Source organism: Monodon monoceros, unplaced genomic scaffold, assembly GCF_005190385.1.
Source record: "Monodon monoceros isolate NGI ecotype Baffin Bay Population unplaced genomic scaffold, NGI_Narwhal_1 Super_Scaffold_1, whole genome shotgun sequence".
Lineage (NCBI taxonomy): Eukaryota > Metazoa > Chordata > Mammalia > Artiodactyla > Monodontidae > Monodon > Monodon monoceros.
This window is the reverse complement of record NW_021703765.1, coordinates 58,911,555-58,931,840: the sequence shown is the minus strand read 5'-3', so window position 1 is coordinate 58,931,840 and position 20,286 is coordinate 58,911,555. Positions and strand designations below refer to the sequence as shown.

The window sequence follows — 20,286 nt, the reverse complement described above, 5'->3', positions numbered from 1 at the left end:
TTAGCCAAGGAAATGTTTACAACTGTTCTTTTCCTTTTTTCGAAGCAATATGATATTTAATTTTCCACAAAATGCTGTATTTTCTCCATTCTGGATGTACTACAGTTATAATAATAGATTTTTGGGGGTGAGGGGGTGTATGGGAGGAGAATGCTGTCACAGTAAATGTGAATAGCTATTATAAGACACATGGCAATTTCAGAGATTCCACATTTTTAAAGGTGTATGGTAATAAGGCTCCCTTAATCCTGGGTTAGGCTCCCTCAACTCTGGCTTGGGCTCCCTGGCTTGGGTGACACAAAGGAAACTTCAGAGTTGTTCAGAGCTGTACATCAATGGTTAGGCATTTCTGAGTCCACTTTCTTATGTATAGGTCAGGGGATGCTTAATTTGCAGCGACCATGGATGTGGCATGTTGAAAAGATGCCTATAAGAGGAAACGTCTATAACGAAAAAGAAAATATATTTTCCCTACACTTAAACCCTAATTTGAAACAGCCATAAAAAGCACTGAGAAGTTTTAGTCATTCACTGGTTGATATTTAAAATTGAACTTGTAGAATATCAATCCTGTGGTCCCAGGCTCTGAGTCGGTTAAAATGACAGACACCTGGAGGATAACACCTGTCATCAGTCACTTAGGCCTTGGGATGACCCAGGTCTTACGGGCGAGGAGTGGGGTTGGCAGCAGTGTGTACATCAAATTGGATTTCCTGCTAGTTTTTATTGTAATTCCAAGTCCCTTTCTGGTTCTCGTATTTCAACTTGGCCAACGGTAGTAACCATAATGATTCACGGCTATTCTCTTCTTTAAATTACCGAGCTTTCTCATGAGATCTAATTCATTCTCAGACATGAAGCACCTATTACTGTCCCCATTTTACAGACGGGAAAATTCAAAGGCAAGTTGGCTAAGAGACTGTGTCTGGCCAAGAACTGACTCAAGTCCTTCAGATCTTGGGCTCGCCGTGCTGCACCTGACTTCACTGGGGCTGGTTGGAATAATTCTGAAAACTGTCTGGAGAGAGGCCCCATCCTTCCACTTACAGCTGGAATATTTTATTTTAAAAAGCCAAAGAGGCTCCCATAAGCATTGACTTTTTTGAAGACCTGAAAATACTTAAAGTCCCAGAGTTAGCACATCTTAAATGTGACAAAACCTTATCCTTTCTAAAATATCAGGCACATTATAAAAATTTTTAGATATTTTCTCTAAAAGATGGGCTTACATAATAGAATTCAAATATGTACCAACAGCACACAGGGATAAATACCTGGCCAGGAGGGCATGGACGTGACTATGCAAAAATCCCTCTACTTTGGGGACTGGACTCAAGTTCCTATAGAATAATTTCGGGTGTCAGAGTATGAAAAGAAGTTTAAAAAGTTAAAAATAGAAACTTACCACAGAGATTTTAGATTTTTTTGATGTGGACCATTTTTAAAGTCTTTACTGAATTTGTTACAATACTGCTTCTGTTTCATGTTTTGGTTTTTTGGTCGCAAGGCATGTGGGATCTTAGCTCCCTGACCAGGGATGGAACCTGCACCTCCTGCATTGGAAGCGAAGTCTTAACCACTTGACCGCCAGGGAGGTCCCTATCACAGAGATATTTTTATACTATGTCCGAGCAATGTAACACGAGCCATCTGAGACCCCAAGGAAGAGCATAAACCAAAAGCTGGGAAGAGGCCCTAATGGGGTGATGATCCACGTTCTAATGGCCTATTTAGTTCATAAACAACAACAACAAATTATTAGAGGCGTCTTTCACCAGCTCAGGAAGCTGCACGACGCTTCTTCAAGGGAGTAGAAAAATAATCCCTGGTTGATACTTTCCACCTTGATTAATTAATTGACTGTACAGCTAAATGTTTGCAGTATGATGCAAGGGAATGAACACAGCTGCAAGAGTGTGCCCGTGGAAATGGCCAACTTGCAGTGAAAGTCGGGTGAATGAAGTGCCCTTCGGGGCAGGACCGTGTCTTGGTCACTGGGATGTTCCATTTTCCAGGCCACCCTAGCCTTCACCCAGGAGGCCTTCAGGAAATTCTACTTGAATGAGTGAATGATCCAATAATTCCCAACTTTCATTTTCATTCACTTGCATTTTTGCTCCTAAGAGAACTGAGTGGCCACCAAAGCTGACTGTTTACAGCACCACTAGAGGTGGACCGGAGTGACTCCAGAGAACACCCTGTTCTTCCAGGAAATTTCCCCTTTCCAGGCTGCTCCGAGGGGCTGCACGTGGCCTGACCAAGCCCCCACCCCTACACCCTCAGCTGGAATGAGGCTGACCCAGCGATCAGGATGGACCAGCAGTTCCCGAGCCCAGGAAGGCCACACAGCAGGCTCCAGAGTCAGACCACCGGGCTCCAGCCCCGACCACCTGCTCCCAGATCCCAGCTCTGACCCTGGACCAGTCAACCGCCTTCTCCGAGCTCCTGTCTCCTGAGGTATGCAGGGAGGATGACAGAGATGCTGTGACCACTGGATTCAGGACAGGGTGTGGCCTGAGGGCTTTGGGAGCTGAGGCCTTATTTTCACTTGTATCAAGCTGATTGACCAACATCGCCAAAAAAGGATGAAAACCGAGGGGGAGAAAAAATTTTTTGATAGACTTTTATGTATTTTAAAATCCCAATTTTGTTTTTCTTTACATTTTTATTCTAAACTATGAATTTATCCCAGATCAAAACGTTTTCTGCACAGTATAGTATTTTTGACTCTGCCCATGCAACCCAATCCTGGAAAAGCTACAGAAGAGAGGCCCCTGCAAACACCACAGCCAGACCCGTTAGTCAGAGGCAGGCTTGTTCTGGGACCACTCCCAGTGGTGCCGTCAGACGGGGCAGCCTGTGTGCAGCTCGGACATCCAACAGCGGGGATGGTCGGGCTCCATCCCAGCCTCGTGGAGGCTCCCGTCTCCCTGCTCCCCAGGGCCCTGCTGGTCTCAGGAATCCAGCAAGGACACTGAGAGCTCACTGCCATCCTCAGGAGAGATGTAAGGTCTCAACTCTCCTTTCATCAGCAACAGGGTTCTCTGTGTGATTTGATGACAAAATCCCTGAGTGAAGTTTCCAAAGCTTAGCATGTGGCAACATCTCAGAAGGCAGTGTACATACATTTACAAATATCACATGAAAGGGCAACCAGGATGACGGCTGACGTTTGTTGGACGTTTGCAGCATCCAGACACAATCCCGAGCACTTAGATGCATGACTGTACTGAATTCCCGTCACAGTTTCATGAGACAGGCATCATTATTACTGACTCCATTTTACAGATGAGAAAACTGAGCCCAGAGATGCTCCTCACCTTTCCCAAGATTGCAGGAGGAGGCAGAGACAGGACAGGAACCACAGAGACTGCGTCCTCAGACACATGGTTGAGGAACTTTTACTGTATCCACCAGAATGATTCAGATACAACGGTTTTTATATAATTATATATGTCAAGCTCTTATGATTAGAGTTTTGGTACTACTCTGCTTCCTTTCTTTCCAAAAAAGAGCCTCAAGAAAGGACACCGAGCTGACTAAGGGAATTATTTCAGAGACTTGTTATGCAGAGAGCATCCTGTTTCTCTCCCACCCCAACATACACTGAGGCTCTTTTGGGGTGATTTCACACAAAATCCTTTAAACAGACTGTGTGAACCTGTAGTTGTTACAACTGTAGATAAGCAAACACATCATATGCTTAGTTACCCAAAATTTGTGGCTTTGGCTAAACCAGCACTGAAGGCGCAGGAATGAGAGGCACCAGGTGGGGAGTGGGCATGGGACACGTGAGCACATGGCTTCGGGGGGGGACACTGGCTTCAGAGGGGGACACTGGGGCTGTCTCTCATCTCACGGTGGGGGGGTCTCCCAGGAGATAGGGCTGGTTGGAAGGTTTCTGCCCAAACACAGGAAGAGACCCGGGATGGGAGGGAAGCACCTCGGGGTTGGCGGTGGGGGTGACGGAAGTGACCAGAGTGAAAGGCAGCCCTGAGGAGGGAGCCCAGCACGGAGAGGACAGAGCTGGGCCCCTCGGGGGCGCCCGCCACACAGATGCAGGGCAAGGGACCAGGCGACCGAAGGGACCGAGGCTGGCAGGTGGCACGAAGTCCACAAGGTTAAACCTCATGAAACGGCCATGTTGTAGGTCAAAAATGGCCACACGTGGGCAATTTCTTATGTTTCTGTTGAACAGATCATAAAGCTCCTCGGCACAAATGTGGGTCCGACCCACACACGGATAAGGATGGTGAGCAGACCGCCTGTGGGGGTCAGAAGACTGTCGTTGTCCTGACCCGACCTCCAGGGCAGCACGCCTGGGTGACACCCCCCGTAAGACTCTGTGCCGGTCTACAAAGTGAGACTTGGACCAGACACCCTGAAGTCACGACCGGCTGAAAGGCCGAGATTCAAGGAGCGGCCGCCAGAGTGTAGACAAGGGGCACCGTCAACACCAGGTGGGCTGCCAGGTGTGCCCGACCCAGGACCCGCTGACGCCACAGCAGGGCTGGGGGCTCCAGGGAGCACAGAACAAGGCTAGAGGCAGAAGCCTCACACGCTCACTCTCCCAGACTTCTTGGTAAAGAGAACCAAAGAGAAGCATGGCTAGTAATCTAGCTTAAATACTAAGTAGTTTCAAATGTACTCTCCATACAATCAACCAGAACAATGTAAAACAATCTTTTTATTGAGGCACAACCATTTAAATGCCTCATAATTCTTTTCTACTACCGGCACTGGTGTTTTTATTTCTACCATAATATTCATACTATGAAATGTTACACTGCAGTTAGTGTAAAAGTCTCCAGCTGAATTACCTAAATATTAGCTTCATGAGGGCTGGGACTCCAAGACCATCTGGCCATGGTACTTCTGCAGGGCTAGACTCTCTAAGTTCTTCATATGATGTAGGGATTTGGGAGATGGACCCCTTGGATGCATCCCCCACTGTAAACTCTGGCCACACTGCCCTCTGTCCCCGGTCAACCTGTGGACCTGTCCACAAGTCAGTCCAGGCTCCCCTGGGACCGAGCCACCCAAACCTCACCAGCAATCCCTCCTCCCCTGCACCCATGTGCGAACCTTTCCTAATTATTTATTGAACTCTGCATGCACCCTGTTATTCCTCACAGGCATGCAGACGGGCATGCATTCACACTGGTACTTCCAACGCCTAACACGGTTCCTGACACATATCAGGCAATCACTGAAAAAAAAATCGAATAGGATGCCTCTTTAGATAAAACGGATGAAGGTTGACTTGAAAGATTTTAACTTCTAGTGAATTAGAGGAATTTATGTGATGATATGGATATGATGTACTACTTACTTATAATTTTTTAACCGTAGAAATAAGAAACATGGATGATAATCTTTATCACCTAAATTCTTTCAAGCAGCTAAAGATGCCAGTTGGTGCCATTTGAGTTTCTTTGGGAGGTGATGACACAGTTTAGCAAAGAAACAAATAAAAATACAATGGTTTAAGAACTATGAAAAATACCCTTAAAAATTTAATACTGAATACTTTGAAATGATATGCCATTATTTACTATGTAAAGCAATGGGACATTTAGACAATGTCTAAAATTCAGGAGAGGGTTTGGGAAACTAAGGAGTAGAGGCTTGGGAAAGTGGTGTAGGAACCCCCTAGTAATTTCTCAAATCAACCAACTTGTAGTAAAAGGTGTTCTTCTGGGTAATGAACACACTACTGTGGATGAGAATAAATGATGATAACTCCATAAATCCTTTAACACTGTAGCTGATAAAAATGAAAGCTCAAATACCAACTGTCATTCTTCTACCGACAGTCATCTGATTGAGTGTGCCAGTTAGTTTGGGGCTCGATGTCCCACCTCTGTAATGCTCCATCTCCCTTCAATACACACCTCTGACTTGTGCTGGGTCCTCCCTACCACGACCCTCAGTTCTTACTGCTCTGCTGGTGACACTACTACTAGCCCAGGAAGCCCCTCTCCCCCAGGGCATGGTCACCAAGCCTGTGGTCTGAGCACCTGTGGTTCTTACGGGTCTTCTTCCCTGAATGGGTACAGAGTTTCCAGTCTACCCCACAGAAGGTAGCCTGACATTACAGGATACTTTATTGTTCATTAATTCTATGTTACGTATTATATGTTACAGATGTTACACATTACGAACATGTTGTTTCTTCATTAAGTCGTAAGTTTCTGGAGGTGAGAAGTCATAACTCAGAGTTTCTTAGTGTAACTCACGGTCCTAAGTGTAGCACTGAGCACATGGCAAACACGTGATTCTCGAGCACGTTTTCGGAGCATAACTATATGCCACATGCCGTGCCAAGCAAGGGGAAGAGACTCCCACACCCCGTAAATGCACGTTTACTGGCAAAACTCAACATGACTAGTCATGATGTGAGCTTCAGATAAAAGGACAGGCGTAAACGTTAAGCATTTGGAATCATGACACATAATCTGCTTTCTAAGTAAGTCTAGCCTTGTTAGTTGGAGGGATTTAAAAGCGGCCAATAACTTGTTTCTTTAGTTATTCTGATCACTCAGCATTAACTGGGTGCTTACTGAGTGCTCAGGACGGACCCTGGCAAATCACTATTTAAATAAGGGCAAATATACAGCGTGAACACTGTGCTCTCGGGAATCTGAGCTTTTCAAACAGAGGAAGAAAAATCAGCAGGTGGGTTTTCAAGGTGGAAAGAGCCAGAGCTGGGGAATGACCTGCAGATGGAGGAAAGCACGTCACACCTGGGGACACTTGCCCTTTTCAGAAGAATAGGACATGGAAAATACCTTTACGTATTTTTAGGGCTTTCTCTTGGGCAGAAACTTCCAGTGAGGTCTGTGAAAGGAAGCTGGGTGTCGGGGGAGACGGTGTGTCCTAAAGCCAAGGCGGGATGGGGTCAGACCGAAGAGGTCACCCACCACACAGAACCCAGAGGTAAAGTGCCCTCCCGTGTCCTGCTCTGCTTAACTGTGTCATTTGTGGTTTCCCTCCAAGGATGACGCCTGCAGCTTCTGCACTTTAAAATCTCAGTATTTTATGGATGCCTAATAAACCTCTCTTATTTTCGTCACCATCCACTCTGGCATTTTGTCTCGGCATCAAAACAGTTTCAATACAATTTACTGTAATGTTAAATGTTATTTGAAAAAATGCTTACTTGGCAATTCAGGCTAGATATTTTCTCCATACTGATAAGATTAACTGCAATGACATTTTATAACTGACTATTTGCTATGAGATCAAAATATGTTTAAAAGATTGCTCTTCGAGGACCCTAAGTCGATTTTACGTCACTTTGGCTGTCTCTGGGGACGACACGTGGGTGCCTGGGGGCAGGAGTGAGGAAGGACTTGTCATTCTTTCCTATCTTTTGGATTTTGTGTCACATACAGACACTTCCTATTCAAACAAATACAAATACAACTTAAAACATGAAATTGCTATGTGCAGTGAGAATGTTACATGTGAAGTTGATTTAATTCAATCTATATGCCGTAATAAAGGACAGGATAAAAACTGTGTGGGATTATTTTAAGAGGTGAAGAAAACCCCCACATATTCATGGATGACATTCTCATGCAAAACTAAAAACTTGAAAAGTCAGTGTTTCAAAGGAATCTTCTCAGGAGCAACTTCCTTTTTCTGCTTCTGAAAACCTCATGTACCTGTGTCATAAGCCACGTGTGTTGACTCACTCAAGCCTTAATTTGACACAAGAAGATCAACTCATTTTGCTCCTTCCTCCGTTTCCGGAGAGATAGATGAAAAGGTAAAAACGTTTTCTCTCAGAGTTACATAAAACTGCAAAGGTAAGGAATATTACGCAGCCTTAAAAGGAATGAAATAATGCCATTCGCAGCAACATGGATAGACCTAGAGATTATTATATTAAGTAAGTCAGACAGAGAAAGACAAATACCATATGATATCACTTATATGTGGAATCTAAAATACGACATGAACTTATCTACGGGACAGAAACAGACTCACAGACATAGAGAACAGACTTGTGGTTGTCAAGGGGAAGTTGGGGTGGGGGAGAGAAGGACTGGGGGTTTGAGATGAGCAGATGCAAACTATTATATATACAATGGATAAACAACAAGGTCCGACTGTGTAGCACAGGGAGCTATATTCAATATCCTGGGATAAACCATAATGGAAAAGAATATGAAAAAGAGTATATATATATATATATATATATATATATATATACATACACATACACATAACTGCGTCACTTTGCTGTACAGCAGAAATTAATACAACATTGTAAGTCAACTATACTTCAATAAAATAAAAAAAAAACTGCAATGGTAAGGACAAAATGCCCCATTACTATGGTATTTTTAATGTCAAATGCTTCTGAAAAGTGCAAGTGTCCTCAGAAGTGAACTTTGCTTTGGTAAACCTGATGACAAACTTCCAATACATCCAAATTTGAGGGGAACCCTGACAACAAAAATCTCACACTTTCAAAGGATCTAAAGTTTCAGTGACATCTTCTCCAAGGAATTTTAAAAAAATGTTGCCTTACTTTGTAACCCTTAGAGTGTATTTTCTATAAAGAAAAATACTTTAGGGAGAATGTGTCTCGTGGTTTCAGCCCAGATTTCTCGCCGTGAGGGTATAGATGAGAGGATGCTGCTCTGAGTGACCCTCACAAACTCTGATTGTTAACAGCATGAATGACAAGCTTTTTATCATACGCAAGGCAGCACCAGGCTCCACACTCTATTTACTTCTCTTTATGGGATTTAGAAATAATTGAAAGAATTGCCAATAGCTTTCCCTCTTAAATATTTATTGTGGATGAAATTTATTAGTGTGCTAAAATGAGAGTGTGGAAGTTTTGAAAAGAACAGGGTATCTACACAGTCTCAAAGGATATTCCCCAAACGTACTCATGAGCTACAAGAGGGGGAGGTAACTTTACAGAGGAGAAAGAGGCAGACCCCACCTTCACTAAGTGACCAGAGTTAATGTCCCCAACCACTGGGAAGGCCACCAGACCCTGCATTGGATTATTGACCAGGGTTACCAACAGAATTATTATTATTACCATAATTTCACTATAATTATTGGGACAACTGGTGAAATCTGCATAGGCATTGTATTAATGCTAAATCCCCTAATTTTGATAACTGTGCTTTCGTTATACAAGCGGAGGGCCTTGTTTGTAGGAAATACACACTGAAGTATTTATGGGGAGCATGATGGCTGCAACCAGCTATCAAATGGCTCGTAAAGGTGTGTTTTAGTATAGACAGGGCCAGAGAGCAAATGTGGCCAGAGGTTACCTCTTGATGAACCTGGGTGCGGGGTATGGGAGTTCTTTGTCCTACTTTTGCATTTTGGGGGTAAGTTGAAAATTGCTTCAAAAAAAGTTATTATTTATTAGGAATATCCCTTATGATAATATTTCAAAGAAGAAGATGGAATTTTTAAAAAGTATCTTCTGTGAAGCCCTAGTGTGACTAATTATCTAACTGGGATATTTTACTAAAAGGACAGCCCTTCCTTTCCCCAGCACAAGGAACGTGCAGGACGGATCTAAGCGCTAACTGTCTGAGCCACCCTCCTCCTGGCAGCGTTTGGACAGAAGCCATGGGAGTCCTGGAGGCAGGTCTCTGATGGAGAAAGCGCCCCCTCCCAATTCAGACCAGCCCCTGAGCACATTCCAGGGGCACAGACAGAGGGTGGCCCCTGGATGAGGTTTTTTTTTTTTTTTTTTAATAACTAGAGAACATACCCTAGGACATTTTAAATATTTTATTTACGAAAATTCAAAATGCGGGTAAGTGTCCTGAAAAGACACCGGCTCTGGAAATGGGACATTTCGGTGTGAGCTCCCTGTGGGTGGGGACCGGCTCAGCCCCCATCACCAGGCAGCACAAGGCAGAGGCATGTGGGGGAGTGCTCGGTTGGAAGAACAGCCAGAAGCTTGCTGGAACTTGTGGCAAAACTGGGTGGGACCTGGAACCCCAGGGGTCTGACCGAGATCTGAGATCTCGCAAATACAGGTGCGTCCAGGGGCCTCAGAGAACCTGTGGCCGGTGAGGCCACCTGGAGGGCAGGACAGAGGCGGGCAGAGAAGGTGGCAAAGCAGCAGGACCAGGGCCGGTTTAGGAGAATCTGACTGAAACTAAGGTGCAGGGAGAGGAAGAGGGCAGGGTGGGACTTTGCAAACTACAAGGTATTGGCAATTTTGGTAGACTCTTTGGTCATACTTGTTGAGAAGATTAGACTCCTGGATGTGTTAATATCGATGTGTTAGTCCGGGTAGCTTGTACTTCTGACAAGGAAGCAGGGTACCTGAGTGCTTCCTTAGACAGTAAGTCCTCTTTCCTCTTTGTTTGCTGTGGCCTCACAGCACTACCCTGGCATATTGGAATTTTCTGTTTATGATCTGTCTCTCACTATATGGCAAGACCTTCTGATTCATCGCTATTCTGTGCTCCTAACACTTAGCAAAGTGCCTGGCACATACAGTGTCTCAGTGTTTGGGGGCTGCTGGTGACGGAGACCAGGCAGGGGTTACCTGGGAGGGCTCTCACCTGGGCTTCTGTAATCTGAGAGGCAAGGATCACCCATTGGGGACAGCTGAGACACCCCCAGGCAGGCTGGGAGGCATTGGGGACACTGCTCAGATCCAGCCACGGGTCTGATCTGGGCCCAGGTGGTCTGGCTCTGGCGCCACCCGCCACCCCACCCCCCTGTGGTTTCCGACGGTGCCTGGTGGGGTCCAGGGCAGATGCCGGGGGTCCCCGTGGGGCTGCGGCCTGGGCGCTCCTACCTGACTTGTACGGTGGGCTTCAAAGGCTTTTTGGGGTGGGGGAGCGAGAGGGTTCAGTTGCTTAAAATATCACAAGGAAAACCACTAGCCTGGATGGTGTGAATCAGGATTCTGCATATACTCCCCAAAGGAGGGGCAGCTGGGAGCCACTGGCGCTGGCACCTGGCAGGGCTCCCAGCCCATTGCCCTCCGCAGCGCTGCCCCAGGAAGCCCAGCTCCCACCCTGTTGTCCGCCGAGCGGGAGGCCTCTTGCTCCAGGTCACAACTTGCTCTGAAGTGGAGCCAAGGCCCACGGTGGGCGGGCAGGCTCCCGGGGACGGCCAGGTCCACTCTGGCGAGCTGGCCTGCACCCCAAGCAAATGTTTGCTGGGAAGAGTAACGCCTGCTCTCCGGGTGTGTGACCACATGCGATTCTGATAAACGTTCACTTAGGAAATGGGTGGTGATAACAGAGTACTGACTGACCCGACTGCTTTCACATTTCTCACTAAGCCTCACTTATCCACTGACCCTTATAAATGCCAGCAAAACACACTTTTAAGGAGCTAATAAAATAACCACATTTTGGGAAGAAAATACCAAACGAACAAGTTATTACTCCAATTTAATCCGTCAGTGATTTTGTCCCGTATTGTGCGAAGAGTTTTGGGAATTGCGGGGGCAACCACAATATTTTCCCACTTTGTAAATGATCAGGTGATGTGCGTTCTCTCAGGACCACCACCTGAGCCTGTGTATTTCCTACCGCTTCCCGTGTCGATGGGTTGGGTGCACAGACGGGGTGCCGTCCCAGGAAGGGGTCCCAGGTGGAGCCCTGTCCAGAGCGGAGGTGATCTGGCGTGCTCATGAGCAAAACGCTGTGAACAGGCAACGGCCAGTGAGCCATCCCAGGCCACCCAGGCTGCCCCGGTGTCTGCCATCCGGACTGTCACAGGAGTCACCTCTTCCTCCCCAGAGCCCGTCTCCGCCAAAGGCCAGAGCGACCTTGATAAAACACTCAGGTCACGAAAATGCCCTCTGAGAGGGCTCCAGAGCCCTTCCAGGTCGGGACAGACCAGGCCTAAGAGGCCAGTGAGATCTGTGGCCCCTGATGCTGGCCCTGACTTCCCCCGGCACCGTCCCCTAGGCAGGCCACCCGCCAGCCTCACTCTTCTTTCTATAATCCAACTGAAATTCAAGTAGGAGGCAATGTAAAGAGTAAACCCAAGTGTGACATTCTTAGAGGAAATTCTTAGGATTCTACTAAGATACTGTAGATTTTTCATTATAAAGAGTAATCTCACGTAGAATCTCAACTTCTTAATAATAAAGAAGAATCTTAAACATTCTTCTAAGTTTTCCTTCTAAAATTAAATAACTCTGAAATTAACTTTTAATGATAGGACATATTTGGTTCAAAAATTGTTCTAGATCTACAGGAAAATAAACAAGATCCTCAAGGAACTGGATTGCGACACAGACTTTCTCAAGGATTTAACCAAAAAAAAGTACTAGACTTAGTAAATTCGTGTTATGTTTACTACTGAAATACTTGAGTTAGCTCTACTTTTATGACTTTTACAATACACATTTTCTTTAAACAAAAGTTAATTGTCTTCAAATGTACCAAGTGTTATTAGTACATAAGTCAGAGATTTGTCTTAATGTCACTCTTAAGGGGATCATCAAAACATAAATTCAAGAACTATTTAATCTAACGATATAAGTGATGAATATTTCAGAGTACTATAGAATAAGTGTTACTGAAAACTGTGTGCATATTAAAACACAATTTTCAGGAAGAAAGTTATATATTAGATATTAATTTCCTCATTTATATAAGTGTAGGCTCAGTTGTAAAAATAATCTCACTTGACATGGACAGAGACACATATGACAACAGAATGTAGGTTTAAAAACTACCAAAAAAAGTATTACCTCTGAAAAAGTATTATAATTGCATTTGCATCTGCTGGTTCCCAATTCTCTTTTATTTTATTAATAGTTAATTATGATTTCCGATAATCTTTTTTTTTTTTTTTTTTGCGGTACGCGGGCCTCTCACTATTGTGGCCTCTCATGCGCAGGCTCAGCGGCCATGGCTCACGGGCCCAGCCGCTCCGCGGCACGTGGGATCTTCCCGGACCGGGGCACGAACCCATGTCCCCTGCATCAGCAGGCGGACTCTCAACCACTGCGCCACCAGGGAAGCCCCCGACAATCATTTTTAAGTTGCCTCAACACATCTATACGAAAATACATGCCTTCAATGCAAATGGTTTCTTGAGTTTTATTTTTTTAATTAAAAATCATGCTATACCTCAAAAACACATTTGCAAATTAGGTGCTTTGGATTCCTTAGTAACCCACGTGGGAGTTACTGGATTTCAGATAGAATCTGGGAGCTCTTGTCACATGTGAGTTTGTCATAAACAGAAGAAAGAAGATGTGACAGATCGATACATCTTGATGCTAATTTCTCTTTATATGCTAAGAATAACTTTTCCCTTCATCAGAACCACATAGGAAATGTTTTATGATGACTTTTAGGCAAGCATGCAGGACAAAATTTAAAACTCAAATACATGTCTATAAATGTGTAAATATGAAGTTGAATAAGAACAACCTGATTTCAGCTAGGACCTTGCAGTCTTGGGTGACTTTTCCAATATGTAAATCATCACAGTGAGCTGGGAGGACCCAGAGCTCCAGTTGGCTGAAGCACGGCTTTGGCCTCCCATCGTCTCCTTGAGCCCCCTCCACACCACTCAGTTAAAGACACAGTTAACTAAAAAACACTGTGCCTGCCACGCCAGCTGGCGTGGCCCCCTTTTCTAGGTAGTTCACCACCGCTACCTCTGTCTTTTTAGAAATTCTAGGAGTTTCACTGGCTATATGGGAATGCTTATCAGAAACAAAAATCACATGAGAGGATGCAAAAAAAAAAGCTTTAAAATGTAATTCTTATCCGCCATCTGGATACAGAACCTACAGGGCAGGTGTGTTCTACTGAAGGGGAGGGGAGGGGGCACATGGGCCCATCTGTCTTACACACTGGGTCCTGCATCAGCTTCCCTCAGAAAAGAGGATTCTGAGAATGAAAAATGTCTCAAGACCACCATGCCAGGCAGTGGAGACTTTGAAATACTGTTTTGGAGGGGTACACATGCACACACACACATGCTCTTTGGGCACAATTGCTAACAAAAATGATTTTCTGAGAAATTGAAAAACTATTTTCTCCTTCAAGACATGTTTAATCAAATTACCAAATAACAATATTTTAAAGAAACGTACGTCCACCAAACAAGAGAAAACTAATATTCATAACACCCTTTCGCATAAGCAACATTGCCATCCAAGTGATTAGAAAAGCAGCCCTAAATCCTGCAGATCTGAAGTAAATCACGTTTTCCCAGGATACAGTCAACATTCAGAAGTAATCCATGTATGACGTACAGCTGGCATGCGCCTCTCATTTGAGCTGAAGGATGCATGTCTTTTAAGAGTGAACTGAATTCTGTTCTATTACTCCCAAGGATGCAGTCACATACCATAAAGCCTTTCTCTCTGCTCGTGTAATTTCTACTTTTTTGTTATCTGGGAAACGGCTTAATTGTTGATTTAGGAATACACAGTGGAAAAAGTACTACCAATATTTCTTAGAGGTATGCTGTCTACCTGATCATCACCCCCACTGATATGCTCATAAAAGCATTTCTTACAATCTTATTGTCTTTAGTATTTTTAACACGTTAATATTTGGGTATGGAGGGAAGCACTTCTCCTAAGCAGAGAGCTAGATTTTGAAGAAAGTCAAAGATGAAATAATATTAACGTTGGTTCTCAGTAAGCCACCTCGTTAAAAAACTGTTCCACCGTGTACCATTTAAAATATTTCAGTAAGGATTTACTTACCTGGGAATATTCAAAGTCAGTGATGGGGGCTATGCTCTTGATATAGTCTGATCGAAACTGGTTTTCTGGGTTGGCCAGTGGAACTGGGGGAATTATAGTACTCATCGCCGAAACAATCGTCTAAAGTGGAGTGAAGGAAAAAGAATCATGGATAAATAAACCATTTAGGCTCCATGTGTGGTAATCTAGTGCATAATTTCTGTCTACGCAGTTTGAGGGAGCAGAGGGTGCAACCTTACTACTGAACAAATATTTTTAAAAATTCCTGGGATTTCCCTGGCAGTCCAGTGGCTTCCGCTGCAGGGCGCACGGGTTCAATCCCTGGTCGGGGAACTAAGATCCTGCATGCTGCGTGGCAAGGCCAAAAAAAAAAAAAAAAATTCCTTACCACAATAGCATCCTTAACGTTTTTCCGGATGTCCAGAATTTTCTGTTTCTTCTCCCTGTATGAAAACAGAATGGCTATTAATTAACTTTACACATTGCCCCAAATCAATTGAGTGGGATTTTAAATTCCCAGCTGCAGGGGGTCTACAATGGTACTACCAGAGGTCAACATTAGCCCCAGGACAACAGTGCAAAGTTTTTTATGTGGAAAAGGAAAACATCCACCTTTACTGGTTTGGACTCTAAACAAACGTGCACACACCACAATCTCTAGCTCTAGACAACAACACAGGTTTTACATAACATGGCAAAATCATCATGACTATTGCATATAAACACTACAGGGCTACACCTGTAAATATATTTTATTTGAATCTATCCATATGTTGATTGAAATAGATGCAGACAAATGATATAGAGAGAAGTATATATAGACACATTGGTTAAGTGTGCTCAGCGCAATATCGATAATGCAGATCAATACCTCAAGAGTATTTAATAAATCATATATTGTTATTTTATTTTGATGTAGACACTACCAGAAGAAAGATTTGCCTAAATATGCCAAATTCAACAACTTACTTCTATGTCCGCCCCCCCTCCCCCAAAAGGTCGACTCAAAGATCAAATTAACTGTTTAGAGAAAACACTTTGGGGAGGCCGGGAAAGCAGTGACAAAATGTGCATGCAGTTGGGAAGCAAACCCGAAATCGGTCATTCCTTACTCGGGATTAAATCCATTGACGTGCAGGATCCTCATTTGTTTGACGATAGTGCTTTTCCCAGACTCACCAGCCCCTACAAACAAACAGAGAGAATGCTGTGATCTGTGGCCGAGGACCGTAGCCATCTCTCACGCCTACCGAGCCTGAACTAGTGTCCTGCCCCCACGCGGGCGTTTCCAGGTGCGCTCTTGCTATCTGCGGGGGCGCGGGCCCTGCCCGCCCGGCCCTCTCCGCGCTCCAGGCCGTGCGCCCCGGGCCGTGCGCTCCGCTCGGGCCGGGCGCCGCCGCGCGCCCCCCGCCTTACCCAGTAGCAGCAGGCGGTGAGTCGCTTTGTAAGCCAGGCGCTCCTTCTGCAACTGCTTCTCGATCTTTTTGTTGGCCTCACGTCTTTCCTTTTCATCGACGCCCTGGTCTTCTGGCGTCTTGCTGTTGCCCAAACACCCCATGCCTGACCGCTTGCGTGGACGTCAGGTGCAGTTAGGAATTGCACAAAAGTAGAGAGTTGTAGGTTTGTGTGTGGATCCTGCGGCGGCCCCTCTTCCTCGCTGCTGAAAGAGATGCTCAGGTCTCTCGGTGTTTTCCGATCGGAACAGGCGTTTCTTCTCCCTCCCCCTCCCCGCCGCGAACTCTCGACTAAGAGGACACAAGGAAGACGCGCGGAGCCAACTACTTTTTAAAGACACTTGTTTAGAATTATCTGCTGGATAAACAGCAGTGAGCGGAGACGGGGCCAAGGGCGGCAGGACCGCCGGAGCCAGCTGGGTGGCGCTGGCCCTCCCCTCGCCCCGCGCCCGATGCGCTGCCCGGGGATACCCCGAGCAGGCACGCTCGGCCCGGTGCCCGGGCCCCGCCGGTAGCGGCCGAACGCGACGCGGAGGGACGGAGCACACCGGGTCCCCGCCAATAACTGCGAACACCCGCCGGCCACCCGCGCCCCATGCCGGGTCCGAGCCCCTAGGGCCTCTCCGCGGCGGGGTGGGGAGCCGGCTCGGGGGTGTCCAGGCCGCGGGTCCCGGGGTCTGGAGGGGTGGCGGCCGCCCTCGAAGGGCCCCCGCGGAGGCTCACCCGCTTGCGGTCCGGACGCGGCGCGCGGCTCCCTCGCAGCCCCAGTGGCACTAGGTCTGGGCGTGCGCTCCCGGATCCCGCGCCGCCTCCGGCTCCCAGCGCGCGAGGCCTCGCGCATGATCATGCATATTCTATCAGGGGGAGGGTCCGTGCCGGGCTCGGGCACCCCGCCTTCCCCCGTTACCGTTCTAGACGGTTCCAGCGCACCCACGCCGCCTCCCGCAGCCTCCTGTGTGCCTCTCGCCCCCGGCTCTCTGCGCGCTCTGAGCAGCTTTGCTACTTTTCTGGAAGACGCCGTGGCCCCGAGCCTGGCACCGCTGCCAGAACCAGTGAGGGCGGCTGCTGGTTTACACCTGTTGAGCGGATGCCCGTCGCTCCCCATCCGCGCTGCTGGACGCGGGGGGCGCAGAGCCGTGACCGCGGAGGTCGCCTCCCGGTACGTCGCTGGTACCAGTTTCGGGTCTCCAGGCCAGGGGCCCTGACGCCGCCGTCAAGTCCCCACTCCCCTCCGGCTCCACCGTATTCCCTCGCGGTCATCGCGCCTGGCCTCCTGCACGGACCGCGGTCTCCGCCGCCCCTGCCCCTGTGCCCTGGGCCCCGCGGGCCTCACCCGCCTCCCCGCTCTCTTCTCCTCCCTTCTCTACGGATTGTTCCGTCGGGCGGACAAACACGTTCAACTCCGTCCCATTTGACGGCCCATCCTACAGCCTCAGGCCCTGCGTCAGCCCCGCCGTGTCCTCCTGCCCACAGACCGGCTCCGAGTTAAAACCGGAATCTGACTCCCTTTGCCATTCCCCACCTCCCATTCACGCCTCAGGTCCCGGCACCTGGCTTCGGCCCACCTGCTTCACTGAAATACTCTCACGGGGTCATCAGTGGACCCCCGGGGTCAAACTTCATCCAGGAACTGTGGTCTTTACCTTCTCTGACCCTCCTGGAGTCTCTCCGGTCCTTCGGCTTCCCCGACGTGGCCTTTGGATTTCCCGCCCACTCTCCACCTGGAGAGGAGGCTCAGACCCAGCACAGCCCTTGTCCCCTTAATGCCCTGCCCTCGGGGGCTGACTGCCTCCCCCATCCTCTGCACACGCGGCTCTGACGACGGCCACACAAGACCTCCAGCCCAGCCCACCCTCCTGACCACCAGTGCGGCAAGCACACCTCCACCTCCGTGCCTCCAGGATCTCCTCCCCGTGCCCACCCACACCTCCAGCGCGCTCCTCTCTCTCTCTGTGAATAAGGCCACTGATTTTCCCAACCAGAACATGGCAGTCATTCCTGACTCCTTTCCCTTCTTGCAAACCCAGTTACCGTATTCCTTTGGGTCCGTTTCCTAAACATCGTTCCTGTTCTTTCTACCCCATCTGCCGTTGCCATGGTCACTGTCCAGGCTGGATGTCACAAGTGGCCTCCTGCTCACACATTCCGGCACACCTGCACAGTGCTGCCACAGTGACAATGCAAATCTCACCACATCACTGTCCCCACCACTGCCAAGCCCCCAGCCACGGTCCATCAAGACTGGGTCCGTGTAAACTCCTCAGCTTCAGCTCTCATGTCCCCCCTTCCTGGCGCTGCCCCAGCCCCCCTTTGACCCCTTGCACATGGACACCCGAGTGCATGGCGTGGGTGCATGCGCTGCTTCACTCTCTGGGAGACGTGTGGCCCCTTCTTCACTTGACCAACTCTTAGTCACCCTTCCTGCCTCACCACTGCTTCCACAGTCAGGGCCAGGCCCCCTTCTCTGTTCTCCAGTATCTCACAGCACGTACACTGTAATGGTTTGTTTGCTGCTCTTTCAAATGTCCACTGGACTCGAGACCCAGTGAGGGCCGGGGCGGAGCCTGCACTTCACACCTGCCGGGCTGTGCCCAGTTCAGTGCCTGGCCCGGGGAGATGCCCCTTGAGTCTTTGTTTGATGGATGAACAAATTCACGAAGGCCAAAGATAACTCCCGCTCCAAGTGTGGGTTCTCATGAAAGGAATTTGACGATCAGATTTTAAATTCATAAAATACTTGTCCAGTTTAGTACTGTATCCAAATAAGAATACTCTTTAAAAAACAAAAGCAGTAGTGTCTCTTCTTGACACAGCAGAAGCAAACACGCAGTGCCATGCCATATTCTGAGCTGGATAAGTTTTAGCTTGTGGAGGGACACTGTTTAGCACTGTTGTGAGGCCTCACTCCTTGTGTTAACACAAGCATTCACCTACAGCAACATCCACATGGCCTGTTCGGTGGCTGACGGGGCAGTCGGAGGCGAGAACAGGTGTACAAAAATAGAGTGCGGTGGGATGTTTTAAAAGATTTGTCTCTTTTTTTAATGCCAAGGTTTCTATAAATTGTTAGCTGGAAGAAAAGGGGACAAAACAAATCCCACCAAACTTATAAAGGGAGAAAAAAGTTAGAACCTGGAACCCTGAAAACATAGCAAAAGGTTTTCACTTGTTCATATCTAGGAATTAGGGTTAAAATAACTCGTTTCTACGACTTATCCAGTGATTACTGGCCCTGGGCTAAATCCTTTCCCATGGAGCAATTTATTTAGTATTTGCAATAACCCTAAAAGGAACTACTGTGACCGTTATTTTACAGAATGTTAGAGGGTGCATAAGAGGTGTGTCTGGGATCTAAACCCTTGCAGCCTGGCTGCAGCGTCTGCACTGTAAGTGCACACAACACTGCTAACCACTCCAAAACGTAAAAGCTACGTGCCTACACAGCGATGCAACCTTTCTGATGAGAAATGCCAAGCCCATCTTTACATAGTCTATTATCAGGTAGGAGCTCAAGACACTTTAAAAAAAAAAAAAACCCAGTCACCTGGCCTTTTCCTAGTCTGGTCTGGGAAACCGATCCTCATTTGAGTTTTGAACCCTGGGATCAGAATCCAGAATCCCTGCTGGCTCACCTGGAGCGCGGGAGCGGCGCTGTTGGGGAGCAGCCTGGAGCTGGCAGTGCCGGCATCTGTCGCTAGGCAACGGCAGCGCAGCATCAGCACCACTCGCGCGGCGCACACCCACCTACGGAGGCGAAGGGCCGCCGGCAGCGCGCTGCCAGCAGAGGGGGCGGCCGGGCGGGGGACGCCCTGGGCAGCAAGAAGGGTTGGGAAGGCACAAAGTTTGGGGCGAAAGGGCAAACGTAAAACAAAGTGGTGTTTTCCTGCTCTTGTTGATGTTTAAGACAAGGTGTCTCAGAAGTCTTAGTGCATTTGACTAAGTGCATTTGAATTATTTGAATTTCTTTTGTACTTAGTTTTGTGAATTTTGAATAACAATTTTGAAATCTGTTTTTGTTTGAGCCCCTCCGATTGAAGTTGGCAAATGTCGAAAAGATCACAGCTGTTCTCTGGTTAGCTGGACCCAAGTCCTCGTTGATAACAATGAGAACAAAATTTGTCTCCCGTTATAAGG

General features: G+C 47.4%; 1 protein-coding gene across 1 annotated transcript in view; it reads right to left on the bottom strand.

Moving 5' to 3' along the window:
• Positions 1–16,502, bottom strand: part of GNAL (G protein subunit alpha L) — a 71,446-nt gene extending 54,944 nt beyond the window's left edge. Inside the window, exons 1-4 of the mRNA XM_029224811.1 lie at positions 16,115–16,502; positions 15,811–15,883; positions 15,087–15,141; positions 14,699–14,818 (exon numbers count right to left, since the gene is read on the bottom strand). Coding sequence (XP_029080644.1) covers positions 14,699–14,818; positions 15,087–15,141; positions 15,811–15,883; positions 16,115–16,256 — 390 coding nt within the window. The 5' untranslated portion in view covers positions 16,257–16,502. The remainder of the gene's footprint in view (positions 1–14,698; positions 14,819–15,086; positions 15,142–15,810; positions 15,884–16,114) is intronic.
• Between the last annotated feature and the right edge of the window lie 3,784 nt (positions 16,503–20,286).